General features: G+C 31.0%; 1 protein-coding gene across 1 annotated transcript; it reads left to right on the forward strand.

Moving 5' to 3' along the window:
* The first annotated feature begins 11435 nt into the window (after positions 1 to 11435).
* LOC149575179 (flavonol synthase/flavanone 3-hydroxylase-like) lies at positions 11436 to 13098 on the forward strand. Its single transcript, XM_089812175.1, has 3 exons — positions 11436 to 11918; positions 12047 to 12374; positions 12496 to 13098. The coding sequence occupies exons 1-3, from the start codon at positions 11446 to 11448 to the stop codon at positions 12706 to 12708; spliced, it is 1014 nt and encodes a 337-aa protein (XP_089668301.1). The 5' UTR covers positions 11436 to 11445; the 3' UTR covers positions 12709 to 13098.
* The last annotated feature ends 1902 nt before the right edge of the window (positions 13099 to 15000 follow it).

The following is a 15000-nucleotide window of genomic DNA, read 5'->3' on the forward strand; positions in this document are numbered from 1 at the left end:
TGGCACAAACTATGTCACTCAAAACTTGTATGCTTTAAACTTGCTGGGTTGCTATTGAGCTTGGCTCGTATAGAAAATACTCGGTGACCATACACTTACTTGACTCCTATAGAGATGAGTACATATTTTCTTATGTACATGACTCGTCTTATATCAAGCAGCTGGGTCGTAGTGATGACCCCTTAACTCTGCCTTGTAAATGTCTAAGTGGTTGACACTAATAGACAATAATGGTTAGAGATACCAACATAATAATGGTGAATAATTTTTCCATAATAGAAAGTCCACATGTTAAATATACTTTCCTTTGTCATCTCCATATTGTTAAAATAAATAATAAATAGATATACAATAAGAAACACGTTCATTACTCTAATTACTATTACTTGCTTTCTATTTGACTATAACTGAGAAGGCCTTACAGCCCGACACATTGCATGAAATCAGTTATATCTATGAATAAATTATTGTGACTTGGCTTCAAATCTTGCATTGTTGTTTATCTTCCATTGTGTGGTTATTTGTTGGGGGCTAAGACATATCCTTTGGAGATTCTCCTGCCTTGCATTGCATCACCCAACATGTGATTTTTATCTTTACATTCATGTACTAATTTTAAGATATGATAGTAGATCATCTATAGCTATAATACAAAATAATTATTCCATCCAACTCTTGATATTAAATTAATATGGTTTATAAATTTCAATATTGAAACATAATTTATTTTCTTCTTCAAAATCCTTATAATTTTGTTCCTTGGATGTCTAATACCCAATGTTTAAGAAATATACTTTTTAACATAAAATTTTAAAAATTCGAGATAGGCTAAGTATTATTGTGACATTTTATGCATTCTTTTGTTAAACAACTTCTAATCTACCAATTATAATTTTTTAAATTTGATTTTAAAATAGAATTGACATTAAAGAGTATCATTTAATTTTTAATTTATTAGTCCCTGCTGTAATGCAGGAGACTAAAGTTATCAAACTTCTCCAAACTATTAATTGTCCCATTGGGAATACTGTACTTTTTAATTATAACAGTTTGGACTATAGCTTAGAAGATGTATTAAAATTATGTGATGTCATATATACAAATTAATATTTTCCCATTTTGTCAGTGGTTTTTTTCTTTTTTACTACAAATATTACATGAAATTTTCCAAAATGGCAATTGTCGTTTGAGGAAGAGAGCTACATGTCTCCTATTGCAATTTTCTAAACATGCAATGTCTACAAAAAAAAAAAAAACTTGTTCACCGAACATTTCCTGCATGCAATGAGGTGTAAGCTTTTTAAAGAATTCAGAACATAAATCAGTGTGAAAAAAAAACAAAAAGTTAAAATAGAAGAAGATTATAAGGGGGAAAAAATACAAAGAACACAACTGGGCTCTACCGACACAGTGAAAATGGTGTGCTTGTTAAGGTTAGTAACAATTTCCACTAGCAATACTCTACTTTGATCCTATCTCAATATTGAAATCCTCAAATTCTTGTTGCACATGAAGATATTTTGGACACACTTTTTCCTGTCACGTAGGCACTATGGTATAGTGAGAAGGTCAAGTGTATCTTTTAACCTGCCTCCTATTGTTGTCTGTACACTAAAGTGAACCCGAATTTTCTTTTTGAAAATTTGTAAGTCTATAATAAAGGCAATAAGAATTGAATGATTTATGTATGTTAAAGAAACTGTAAGCATATTTTTCTATCGAGTTCAAAAAGCGGTGGGTAGAAACAAGAATCTTTAATAGGTAAGGATGCTTCAGCTATGAAGCTTTTCAACATTTAATAAAATTAGTCACACTCAACTTCTACACTTTGTTTTACAAAAAGGTTTGTTCTTGGGTTAAATTGTGTTTTACAAAGCTGAATTCTTTAAAATGTTTAGATGAATTCATCTTTTGCTACTCTATAAATGAATTTTTATGGAAAGATATGCCTTTTCATGTAATAATATGAAATATACTCTATGCTTCACAAGTAAGAAAATCAGTGGGATTTACGATCTTGAGGAAAACCCTAGGCTTTTCCAATTAGGGTCGAGAATTATGCAGCACATATCCTCTTATTCAGGTGGTGATGGACCATTGGGAAAATTTTTTAAATCTTGCCATTCATATGAGGATTTTGTAAAAGGCAAAGGGAGTAGGTTTTCTACCAAGTCAAAGAACTTTCCTTTTTTAGGATTTCGAATATGTTTCCATTAGTTTGAAGACATGATTTCATAAAATGTTTCTTGTCTTTGCTGTTGTGATTCATGTTAGTGCATTTTTCAAAACCAGAACAATTTCTGACTCATTTAACAAGGTTAATATGAGAGACTACATTCTTCTGTTGAATGGCAAAACACTAGTCACACACTTGACTCATGGTGGACTCTATAAATATGCTTGGCTGCAATAGTTGTCCATGAAAGAAAAACCCAATTAATCAATGCACTAAATTAATTCTTATTTTTAAATTTCAATAAATTACAAGCCATATGTAGAGTGATTGTTAACTTCTAGTGCTAAAAACGAATTAAACATTTAGAAGACTTGAATAAATAGATCTAGAAGCCCACATCTACACACATACTATACTCCATCATTGTGCAGGGACATGGTGTGCCAAAAAGTGGCGATCTGAAAACTATGTAGTTCTGAAATACCTCAAAGAATTTCAAAATCTATTCCCACTTTTTTCCCACCCATCCTGATACTAAATGAAAACAATTAATACCTTAATAATTCCTACTATATCTTTCAATACCAACCTTATATGGTCATGTTTAAAACATCCTGAAAATGTGTTTTTGGCATGTTCTTATGTGTTTTTTACTTCAAGCATGTAGCTGACGACTTTTTTTTAACCAAAATTTGATGTAATGAAAAGGGTTTCTTAAGAATGTTCTTAGCTTTTCATAAATGTAAGTTTTGTCAAATTACGAGTTCAGTAAGTAATTATTACTTATTTTCTAATGGAGTTAGCTACAAAGTGCTAATTCACATACTGGTTGAAAAATAGCTATAACTTTCAAACCGTAAAAGATTTGTGAAATCCAAAAGATGTGTCACATTCTATGCTTTGACTAGTATAAGAAAAAAAAAAAAAAAACTTAATTTTGATTTTTTTTGAACTAGTTAAGGTGTTCAGACATGGGAGTTTTTAAATTCTGAAAATAGTATAGTAGAAAATTCATAATTAATTATTTATTTGGAATAAAAATGCCAAAAATATGCGTCACATATAGGCATGAGTCTACTTTTTATATCAAAAATTTTATTTAAAAATATTATCATTTGATTATGATTAAGGTGGTCAGACATACACCTACTTTTTATTTTTGCCCTGAAATTTTTGTAGTACTGCATTAAAATCCAAATTTTTGACCAATCAAATAATTTTTTCTCCAGATAAGGCCTTTTAGTTTAGAAACTAGATTCAATTTCCTACAGATTATTGTCTTAAAAATTTTTGATATAAAGTCCAGAACCACTTTAAAATTATGTGTCAAGTTGACATAACCCTAATTTGTTGGTTTTTCACTGCCACTTAAGGCCATAGTTTGGTACACCATGATCCTGCACATACCCTTGTTTATGAATGAGATTTTAATACTGTAGCTTAAATAACAATATACGTCGTTGAAGAATAGAATTCAAAGGATGCGAAAAGTAGTGAGAAATAGCCAAACAAAGACATTTCACTAAAAAAGTGGAGAAATGCATCCAAACATCATACAACCCATTTTCAACATGGCATATGCATGTGATGAGTTGACGTGTCCAATTTCAAGTTTGTCCTCAATGTCCATCAACATGTAAGTAATTTAATATTTTCAACCCTCTTGCACAACTCAAAATAATTCTATTTCATTCTAATATGGCATCCTTACGATGTATTGTGTCTTAGCTGACCTCTCACATTTTCGATATGCCTGCAAAGAATTTCCTCATATAATATCTAAAAAAATTCCTCTTCATTCTATTTAAATGGACATCAACACTTTGTATTCAAAGCTCCGATTTCAGCATGGGAATAGAGAACATTTAGGATAGATTGAAGAAACATGTTCCTAGAGACTATAAAAATAAAAATTTTAATTTTAAAATCTTATGATAAAAAGTATTTTTGCAGTCCCTATTTAGAAACAAACTTGATGAGAATGGTGAGATAACAAGCAATAAGGCTAGATCAGTCTGCAAAGACTATGCACAAGAAGAAGGATTGGATTATAGGGAAACATTTTCCCTTGTTACAAGAATGGAAGGAGTCAGAACACTACTTGGATATGCTACTTACAAATGATTTAAAGTCTACCAAATGGATGCAAAGTCTACTTTTCTAAATGGTATACTAGAAGAGGAAGTATACATAGCACAACTTGAGGGATTTGTTGATGACAAAAACAAGGATATGGTTTGCAAACTACACAAAGAACTCTATGGTTTAAAGCAAGCACCTAGAGCATGGTATGAGAGACTGGAAAAATATCTTGTGAAGATAGGATTTGAGAGAACAAATGATAACAACAACCTGTATATCAAGGCAGAAGAAGGTAAAGAGATTATTTGTATCTGAAATCTTTGTTGATGATATAATATTTGGAGGAAATGATGTTTTATGCAAAGATTTTGCTGATCAAATGAAACATGAGTTTGAGATGGCAATGTTTGGAGAAATCAAATTCTTTGTTGGTTTGCAAGTATATCAACTAAAGCATGGCATATTTGTGACCCAATCCAAATACATCAAGGAGATACTTAAGACATTTGGACTATAAGACTCAAAACCAATTAGCACACCAATGGTAATAGGACATAAGTTGTCTAAGAATGATGAGTCAGCTGGAGTAAATCAGATAGTGTATAGATCAATGATTGGAAGTTGTAGTATGTTGTACATAGTAGACCAGACATTGCATTAGTTGTTGGAATAGTGGCAAGATTTTTTGCAAATGCAAACGAAAACCATCTGATGGTAGTAAAGAGAATACTGAGGTACCTAAAGGGAATATATGACTTTAGTTTGTACTAAAAGAAAAGTGAAAAGTTTGAGTTGAGAGCCTACACTAATGTAGATTGGGGAGGTAATATTGATGATAGAAAAAGCACCAGTGGAGAAGCATTTTTCTTAGGTAAAAGATTGATTACCTATAGTAGAGGCTGAGTATGTTGCAGTTGCTATCAATTGCACTAATATTGTATGGATCAAACATCTGTTGCAAGGTATGAAAGAAGAGGTAACTGAGCCTATGATACTCTATTGTGATAACACAAGTTCCAATAACATATCAAAGAACCCTATGATGCATGCCAAAACAAAGCATGTAATGCATGCCAAAACAAAGCATATTGCAATTAAGTATCACTATGTAAGAGAATTGGTGGAAGATAAGCAAGTGAGAATGGAATATGCTAGCTGAAAAGAACAAATTGTTGACATCTGAAAAAGAATAGATTGCAGACATATTCACCAAGCCATTACCTAAGGATGCCTTCCTATATTTAAGAGGTAAGTTAGGGGTCATTTCCCTATTTGAAGCTCACTAAATGAAGTTTTAGTGATGCATCAATAGGAACCAAGTTGAAGATCAATTAGTTGATGTAGCATAGTCAAGAGAATATTGTATATGAATCAGTACTCAAGGTACATTGATACTAATTTGATATATGTTGTCTTTGGCATATGTTGTCAAAGAGGGAGAAGATTATTGTCATATCTTTCTAAAATTTGTTTTTTTCATTTCAAGAGGGAGAAGTTATGTAATTCCTTGATAGAGTGAGATTACTACATGAAAGAAGAAGATTTTTTTTCTAAAATATCTAAGAGGGAGAAACTTTCTATCAGAGAAAGTCTTGTTCTCAAATTTTATTATGCTATGACATGTTGTGTTGCCATCAATGCCAAAGAGGGAGATTGTTGGATACAATTGTTTAATTGTGTGTTGTCTTTGATGTCACACAAATGTCATATCAGTTGTTAGTTAGTGCTTACCGAGCTCACTTGGTTAACAAGACAATTTTCCTTCTCTACCAAGCATTCTTGAAGTTTATTTTGGAAAGACAATGTGTACCGAGCTCACTTGGGTATAGCATGAAATTATGGCAAAAAATAGTTTTAACCAAGTTCACATGGTTAACAAAGGAAAGTTCGACAGAGTTAGTTCTAACCAAGTTCACTCGGTTACCAAAGGACTTTTGCAAGTTCACAGTGTTAACCAAGCTTTTATCGGTTGACACAAGAAATCATCTCAGAACTAGTGTTTACCTAGCAGGGTTGGCTAATAAAGGATTTTTTTGTTTTAGCATGAGAATCTTAATTATTTTAAGTATTGGTTCTAGCCGACTATGGTAATGATTAGTGGTCATTCTAATTTGTATTGAGCTGACTTGAAAATCTGGATGATATTAATATAAGGTCAAGTTGTGGTTTTCAAGAGTGTGTGTACAAGTATGTTGATTGAATTAAGAAGGAAAGAGTGGAAGCGAACTTGAAGGATAAGTTGATATCCTTGTGGAGCAGAAAAGTAATATTCGACCAGGAAGGATCAATTTAAGCAAAAAAGAGATTTGGATTCGACAATTCAATTTCATCACAATCAGGTCATTTCATTGTTACTCTCTAACAATTGTAGCAGTGATCTAAAATCTCTTAACAAAGTTGGTTTAACAACCAGTTGTAAACCCTCTAACAAGGTGGAAATTCCATTGAATTATTTTAAGACCTCTTGCAAGGCCACTTCTAACGGGGTGATTAAATCCTCTAACAAGGTCACACATAATAGTGTATTTTGTAAGCTTTAACAGGGTTGGATCATAATAGGGCTCACTTTAGAAGAGTGAAAAGTAGTAACTAGTTACATGGGTGGTTTTTCCCATAGTAGGTTTCCACGTTAAATTTGGTGTCTCATGTGCTCATGTTATTTCTCTTATGCTTGGAAATTAATTACTATTAATGTTTTAAGATTTGCTAAAAAATAATTCACACTCTACATTTATCGAGTTACAACATTTTCAGTTTGTTTACCGAGTAACAGTAGCAATTAGTTTTCTTAGCCTAAATTTTATTGTTGACATCTAAGGGATCTAGGATTTATTTTAATGGTTACTAATTCAAACCCCCCCTCCCCGCCCCCCCCCCCCCCCCCCCCCTCAGTTACTCCTTGTATATTTCAAACAAATCCTTCATTCCAAACACAATTCTCTGTATTGGTTATACAACATAAACTATTTTTCCATTGCTCTATTTTCTTGTAGTTCTCTGTAAATTGTCAATATCTTCTGTACGCTATCGATTTATGTTCTATGCACTTTCCCATATGTCAAATACATTCTGTAGAATAAGTTGGTAACCATACATGGATAGATACACAATGTGATGTTTGTAATGTATAAATCTCAGTTAGCTGCTATGTCCGTCTTATACGATCTTATTTCTATGTTGTCATCAATGACAAACAAAGTTCTGCAAGGCTCCCCCATAGCATCAGCATTAGCATTTATGTTGACAGAAAATGCTTCTATAAACTTTTTTTTTCCAAATGCCCTTGACCCCCTTACATACTATTCCTATTGGAAAACCAATGGACAATATTGATTCTCAATTGACGATCAAGATTGGAAACAACTTAACAAACCCAACCAAGTCAATTTTTAGTTGCTTCTAAAAGAGGTCAATTAATTAACAAATATGTATCCCTATTCTAACCCATTAGTTAGCAAAATAATTATTTGCTAATTAATAACATATGGACGAAAGCTGTCTAAAGCTACCAAACCTAAAAATATTTATAAAAAATCTTTATATCTCAAAGTTTCTAGGTTTATATATTTTATTAAATTATATAAAATTCTAATTTTTTTAATAAATTAACAATATAAATCAATTTAAGAAATTATGTAAGTTTATATTTTACCAATTATTACTATGCCTCTGAATGTATACTACACAAAAATGAAAAATGGCCATGGCCATGTGCCTAGCTAACACAACTATGCTCTCTACAAATTACACCATTGACTAAATTTCACAAAAAAACTAAAAAACAATGATTTTTTTTTTGAAATTTTCAGTATTTGATATTGGAAACAACAAAATTTTTGAGAAAATTTCACTATGCTTTTATGAATCTAAAAAAGAATTATGTTTGACTTTTTATTATCTTTGGTAAATTTTTGTAGAGATTAGCACCTAGCTCATAGTTAGGTATGAGGGCGAAAAGTGTGAATGGTATTAAATAGTTGAGAATAATACAGAGATAATACAGGGCTACCTAAAGTTGCGAGAAAGCTCAATACACATTTTAGAATTTTTAAATCCATAATATTTTTTAGGTCATCTATGAATGTGCATTGAATAGCATTATTGATGTAGATCTACAAAACCCAATGTTTAAAAGACTTATGTAGAGTTTAAGCACTGTGAGATCAACAAGCTAAAGCAATGAATGTAGACGCATAACAAGCTAGACCAGGGAAGAAAGATTTATGGTTAAATTTCAACAAGTCTATCTTGTATTGATAATTAGATCCAAGATTTTTAATGTATAAATAAAAATGATGATCTTAATAAGAAAATATTGGATTCGTATTCAAATATATTCCATCGACAAGAAATCTTAATATTCTCACTGACCTATTTTGTTAACATCAAACATTGATGTAGATCATGTTTGATGTGTCATATCCTACAATTTTACTATTTTAGATCATAATTAGTCTATTATAACATATATATTTTTAGATCATGTCAATATTAATATCAAAAGATTGAAGCCGAATTCATGTGTAATGCAAATAGTTTATATATCTTAAATAAATATGTTTAATTTTTAAATAAAGGTTATTAATGATGAATTTCTAATCCACATAATTTGGAGGTCAATATTTGAATTACATTTAGACTTACATGGTATGATTTTCTTTCTTTAATTGAGTTGCTTGATTCTTTTTGAAGCAAAACTTTCTTGTCTTCTTCCTCCTCTTATTTTTAAATCAATTATAATATCATTTTTTTAGTTGTAATAGAAATAGAGCTTATTTTGAATATTGTAAAGTACAAGTATGTTTTACACTATAATGCAGTGAGTGAAAACAAAGAAAATGCTATCACCAATATTTGGATGTCCTTTTATAAATAAAATATTTGGTCACATATAAGAAATAAGAAAGACCATTGAAGAAAGTTTGTTTCTATTTTAAAAAAAATTGAGGGTTACAAAAATTAATAGCCTAATACTAAATGATTTCTTCAATATAGTGCATGCAAAATTAATGTACTTGGTCCCCTCATAATGAACTAGGGTCAATAAGGTTTGCATAACATGTTGTTATTGCAAAAAATGACTGATGTTTCAAAGAAAGGAATGCTAAACTTACTGAGAATTGATTGAAACTATATGGTTTTAACAGTGGAATTTGAATAAAAATTCCCTACTTAACCTAGATAAAAGATAGATAAATAATAGACTACTTGTGGCTTGAGAAACAAAATATACATGAAATCTATTAATAAAAGTGGACTTGAAATTCTCAATATCTCATTTAATAATATACGTACAACCAATCAAGTCATATTAATACTTGTCGGTAGGGTAAGTACTATTGTGATACTTTTTAGATTTTATGGTTTAACTAGTGATTATTTTTTTTTGGGTTTCTACTAATTGATTTTAATTTTTTTTTATCCAACTAATATGTTAACTAATATGTTGCATAGGAAAGATGCATGATTGTTGACATTTCAATTGAAAAAAAATAGTTTTCTAAGATTTGATTGGTTAAGTTCATTTAGCTCTTATACTATCGGATTGTAAAACTAATAATTTTTAAGAGTTAGTTTTTATTAAGGTGGATATGATTAATTAATGTTTAATATTTTTTAATGTAAATGATTTGGTGTAATTTTTTAATATTTTAATATTGTATATTTTTTATAATATAATATTTGTCATTCAATTAAAAATACAAAAATATATCTTTCATATATTATATAATAGTTTAAGAAATACTATTATATATTATTATTATAAAAATATTACTATTTTCATATTTTAATACATTTCTAATATAATATTATCAATGACACATATACAGTAGAACATATATATATTAATAATTATATTTATAAATAAAATGAAATTTAAATTATGATTAATATCATTATAGAAAACTATAATTATCTAATATTTTTATCAATTAAAATATTTTATAAATTATAACAAATTTATTAAATTAAAACTATATTTATATAAAAGCTAAAGGCAAGTAATAAGCCACTATGTTGCACTTGTTTATCTCTGCTACATACTGAATCTTTTATCATTAAGTACCTTGAATATACTAAGATATTATATATGTAAAAAGTGTAATGGTAGAAGAACAATCAGCACACCACTAATTTCAAGAGGATCCCTAACTTACAAAATCACTTGTCCAAGCACTACCATTTGGAGTTTCATTCAAAAATCCAAGATAGTTATTTTTAAACAAAAAAATATCAATCTTTTAATATTCTTTTTACTAGATGTCTAATTATACTTAACAAAAAGACAACATTATTGGTCAAATAGTATTAATGATTATAGATGAGGAATTCCATGCCCACTACCCATTGTAGTAGAAACATAATAAAACCTTAATTTGTTTAGAAAATCTTGCCCAACTTCATATTTCGTAACCGAAATAAAATATTATTGGTAAAACAGGTAAAATGGGCATTCAAGTAGTATTAAACTTGAATTAATCATGAAGCTAAATGGTTCTTTATGAGTACACTAAGAATCAAGTCTTGTCAATTGAAATATTTTGATACAATAAGAGATCATTCCTCAAGTGGACTTGGTGGAATTGATACCTTATGATCTTATCTCTTACTTGAGGATGTTTCAACCTAAACTTTGCACTCCCATATATGAAAACTAAAATGAATTACTTGATGAAGACCACTCCATCAATACAGTACATAACAAAATATGTGGACCTAATAAAGTGGAAAGGTGACCATTGTTCACAATAAAATAGAAATACACAAGTAATAATTTACATTTCTTTAATCTTTTTTAAAGTTTATGATCTGTATATATTTTATGATTGAAAACAACAAGAATTTTGGGAAAATTTCAAAGTGCTTTCGTGAATCTACAAAATAATTATGTTCGACTTTTTATTATCTTTGGATAAATTTTGTGGGGAGATTAGCGCCCAGCTCATAGTGAAGTACGAGGACGGCAAGTGCGAATGATATTAAATAGTTGAGAATAATACGGAGATAATACGGGCCTACCTAAAGTTGCGAGAAAGCTCAATACACATGTTCGAATTTTAAAAAATGTGCGTTTAATCGATCTGATCTAACATTCAACTTCATATCTGCCCCTCAACCCATTAATCCTCCTTTAAATGTATAAATAATCCAGTGAGCATTCAATGAAATAAACAAGCTGAGGAAAAATGGCAGCAGTTAGGGTGCAATCACTTGCAGACAGTGGGATTGCAAGCATACCAGCTGAGTTCATAAGGCCATTGCATGAAAGGCCCGGTGCAAACATTGAGTGCCCTTCTGTGAAAGTGCCACTCATAGATATGGCCGATTTAGGTCAGATGGGGAATGCTCGTGACAAAACCATAGAGGAGATTGGAAGAGCTGCAAGTGAGTGGGGTCTTTTTCAGGTGGTGAACCATGGAATCTCTCAACAACTCATCCAACGCCTTCAGTCCGTTGGGAAGGACTTCTTCGATCTTCCCCTCGAGGAGAAGGAGAAGTATTCCAACAATGCGGCAGCTGGTACTTTGGAGGGCTATGGAACAAAACTGGCCTATAATATTGATGGAAAGCTCGAGTGGATTGACTACTTTTTCCATGTTTTGTGGCCTCCTTCCAGACGTGATTTCAAATCCTGGCCTCGCCATCCTCCCTCTTACATGTATTCTTTTTCTTCTTCCTCTCTCTCTTTCCAGTTACTAACATTCATTTGTTTATCTCCTCTGTTCTACGTTCATCTATTCTTGCTTATATGTTTTGGGTGATGACTGATGGTTATGGTTATTGTAGGGAGGTGAATGATGAATATGCTAAAGCACTTATGGATGTGGTGAATAAGTTGCTCTCAGCCTTGTCTCTTTACCTCGGTGTGGAAGAGCACACCATGAAAGAGGAGCTTGGTGGTGATGATTTGGAAATGGAGATGAAAATCAATTACTACCCACCATGCCCTCAACCAGAACTTGCTTTGGGAGTAGAACCTCATACTGACATGAGTTCATTGACTCTTCTTGTGCCTAATGAAGTCCCGGGGTTGCAAGTCTACAAAGATGGGCATTGGGTTGGTGCAGATTATGTTCCTAATGCTATCATTGTCCACATTGGAGATCAAGTGGAGGTTAGTACTTTCTCTCTCTTTATCTGATTGTATTTTGTCTCATGGTGAGAGTAGTAGTGCTTTATAAGAGTAGTAGTGCTTTATATAGTAGTTTTTTTATATATTAGTAGTAATGGTGCAGGTTCTGAGCAATGGAAAGTACAAGAGTGTTTTACATCGCAGTGTGGTGAGTAAAAATAGAGTGAGAATGTCATGGCCAGTATTTTGTACTCCTCCTGGAAATAAAGTAATTGGCCCACTAAAAGAGTTAACTGATGAGAAAAATCCTCCCCTGTATAATGCCAAGACTTATGCAGAGTTTAAGCACCGTAAGATCAACAAGCTGAAGCAATGAATGTAGACGCATAACAAGCTAGACCAGGGAAGAGAGTTTTATGGTTAAATTTCAGCGAGTCTATCTTGCATTGATAATTAGATCCAAGATTTTTAAGTGGGTGAAGTTTTCAAATTGTGGTATCATCATCTTTTAATATTATTTAATGTATAAATAAAAATGACGATCTTAATAAGAAAATGATAGATTCGTATTCTAAGTATATTCTATCTATATGAGCTAATATTGGCATATTGTGATGGTTCAGTTGTTGAGTTGTTATCCATGCCATCAAGGTTGAAATCTAATAGGGATGAGGTCTCCCTTTTGTGACCTCATTGGTTCATAGCTCCAGGTCAAAGTGTTTACCCCTCTTTTAAAATAAAATAAAAAAATTCCATCTACATGAAATCTTAATATTCTTAGTGATGTATTTTGTTAACATCAAACATTGATGTAGATCATGTTTGATGTGTCATATACTACAATTTTACTATTTTAGATCATAATTGGTCTATTATAACACATATATTTTTACATATGTCAATATCAATATGAAAAGATTCAAGAAGAATTCATGTGTGATGTAAAATACTTAATATATCTTAAATAAATATATTTAATTTTTAATAATAGGTATGGAATCTCCAATCCTAATAGTTTGGAGGTTTGATATTTGTATTACATTTATGCTTACATGATATGATTTTCTTTCTTTTATTAGAATTTTCTTGTTTTCTTGTCATCTTCCTCCTCTCAGTTTTAAATCAATTATAATATAATTTATAATGGTAATAGAAATAGTGCCAATTTTGAATATTGTAAAGTACAAGTATGTTTTACACTATAATGTAGTGAGTGAAAACAAAGAGAATGCTATCACCAATATTTTGATGTCCTTTTATAAATAAAATATTTGGTCCCATATAAGAGATAACAAGGACCATTGAAGAAAGTGTTTTTTAATAGAGGTTTCCATTAAGTTGTTTGTATCTTTAAAAAAAATTGAGAGTTGCAAAAATTAATAGCCTAATACTAAATGGTTTCTTCAATATAGTGCATGCAAAATTAATGTGCTTGGTCCCCTCATAATGAACTAGGATTAATACGGTTTTCATAACATGTTGTTAATGCAAAAATTGACTCATGTTTCAAAGAAAGCAATGCTAAACTTGTTGAGAATTTATTGAAACTATATGGTCTTAGCAGTGTAATCTGAATAACAATTCACTACTTAACCTAGATAAAAGATAGATAAATAATATACTACTAGTGGCTTGAAAAACAAAATATAGATGAAATCTATTAATAAAAATGGACTTGAAATTCTCAATATCTCATCTAAATAAGGCAACCCTAAAAATATATTTTCATCAATTCATGAGTATTATCTTTGATGATGCCTATAACACTCTAATTTGTATGGATTGTGATTTGTGTGCTCTGAGCATTAAGGTTTTTTTAGGTGATGAAGTATTATCTCCTTGTTCAAAATGGTTTCTTTTCCCACACCAATTGGATTAATTTTTCCTGTCAAATGCAATGGACTTTGTTCAGTCTGATGTTGATCTCTTAGGACATATAAGAAAGGTTATTAGAGGTGGATTTATCTCTAAACTGTTCTTCATGATGGTATGGAAATCTATTGGTTATGGTCAATTTTGATTCGTGTAGGTGGTCTCAATCCCATTAAAAAATTGGAAAAGGGGTCTCCATATGATTCAGTTTATGTTGTGGCTAAACCTGCTTTGGAAACACTCGATTTTAGGTATTTGAATACGGCCATTTGCAGATATGGAGATGATTTGGAATGATCCATGACCAAGGTGTTGAAGTCAAAAGTTTGTGTCTTATTTTCTTTAATTGTCAATTTTCATGATAATGTTGGGGCCCATCTTCTTGGTGGACATTGTTGTCCTCTTCATTTTTGTGAGATTACTTCTTCTAGAGAATTTGGAAATGTTTGATCTTCAAGGGCTCCAACTAATGTCTCTTCCACTCAACCAAGAGTTGTCATGGATACATAGTCTTGCCTCTTTTCCATTCTTTGCTAGTTGTTATCGATTTCAACTTCTATAATTGTTGGGTCTATTGCATTTGACTTCCTTAGGAAGATTTTTGGTTGATATAATTTTGGCATTAGACTTTCAAATTTACTCCCATTTTTTTATACATTCTCCCTCTAATATTCTTTTGATGATAGCTAGTTGTAGTTTATTTTTTACTTGTATAGTAGTTGTTCCTACTTCCTCTTTTTAGGCACTTTTCTCTATTTCTTCCTTTGTGATATTTTGATAATTGAACCTATATGAC

Source organism: Cupressus sempervirens, chromosome 2, assembly GCF_028749045.1.
Source record: "Cupressus sempervirens isolate cs-2001-9-10 chromosome 2, ASM2874904v1, whole genome shotgun sequence".
Lineage (NCBI taxonomy): Eukaryota > Viridiplantae > Streptophyta > Pinopsida > Cupressales > Cupressaceae > Cupressus > Cupressus sempervirens.

What these genes read in the sequence shown, in the direction of transcription:
- LOC149575179 (XM_089812175.1), top strand. Translation starts at nt 11,446, where the DNA reads ATGGCAGCAGTTAGGGTGCAATCACTTGCAGACAGTGGGATTGCAAGC. An exon ending in CGCCATCCTCCCTCTTACAT is followed by an intron (nt 11,919 to 12,046) that starts GTATTCTTTTTC and finishes TGGTTATTGTAG; the next exon opens with GGAGGTGAATGATGAATATG. An exon ending in ACATTGGAGATCAAGTGGAG is followed by an intron (nt 12,375 to 12,495) that starts GTTAGTACTTTC and finishes GTAATGGTGCAG; the next exon opens with GTTCTGAGCAATGGAAAGTA.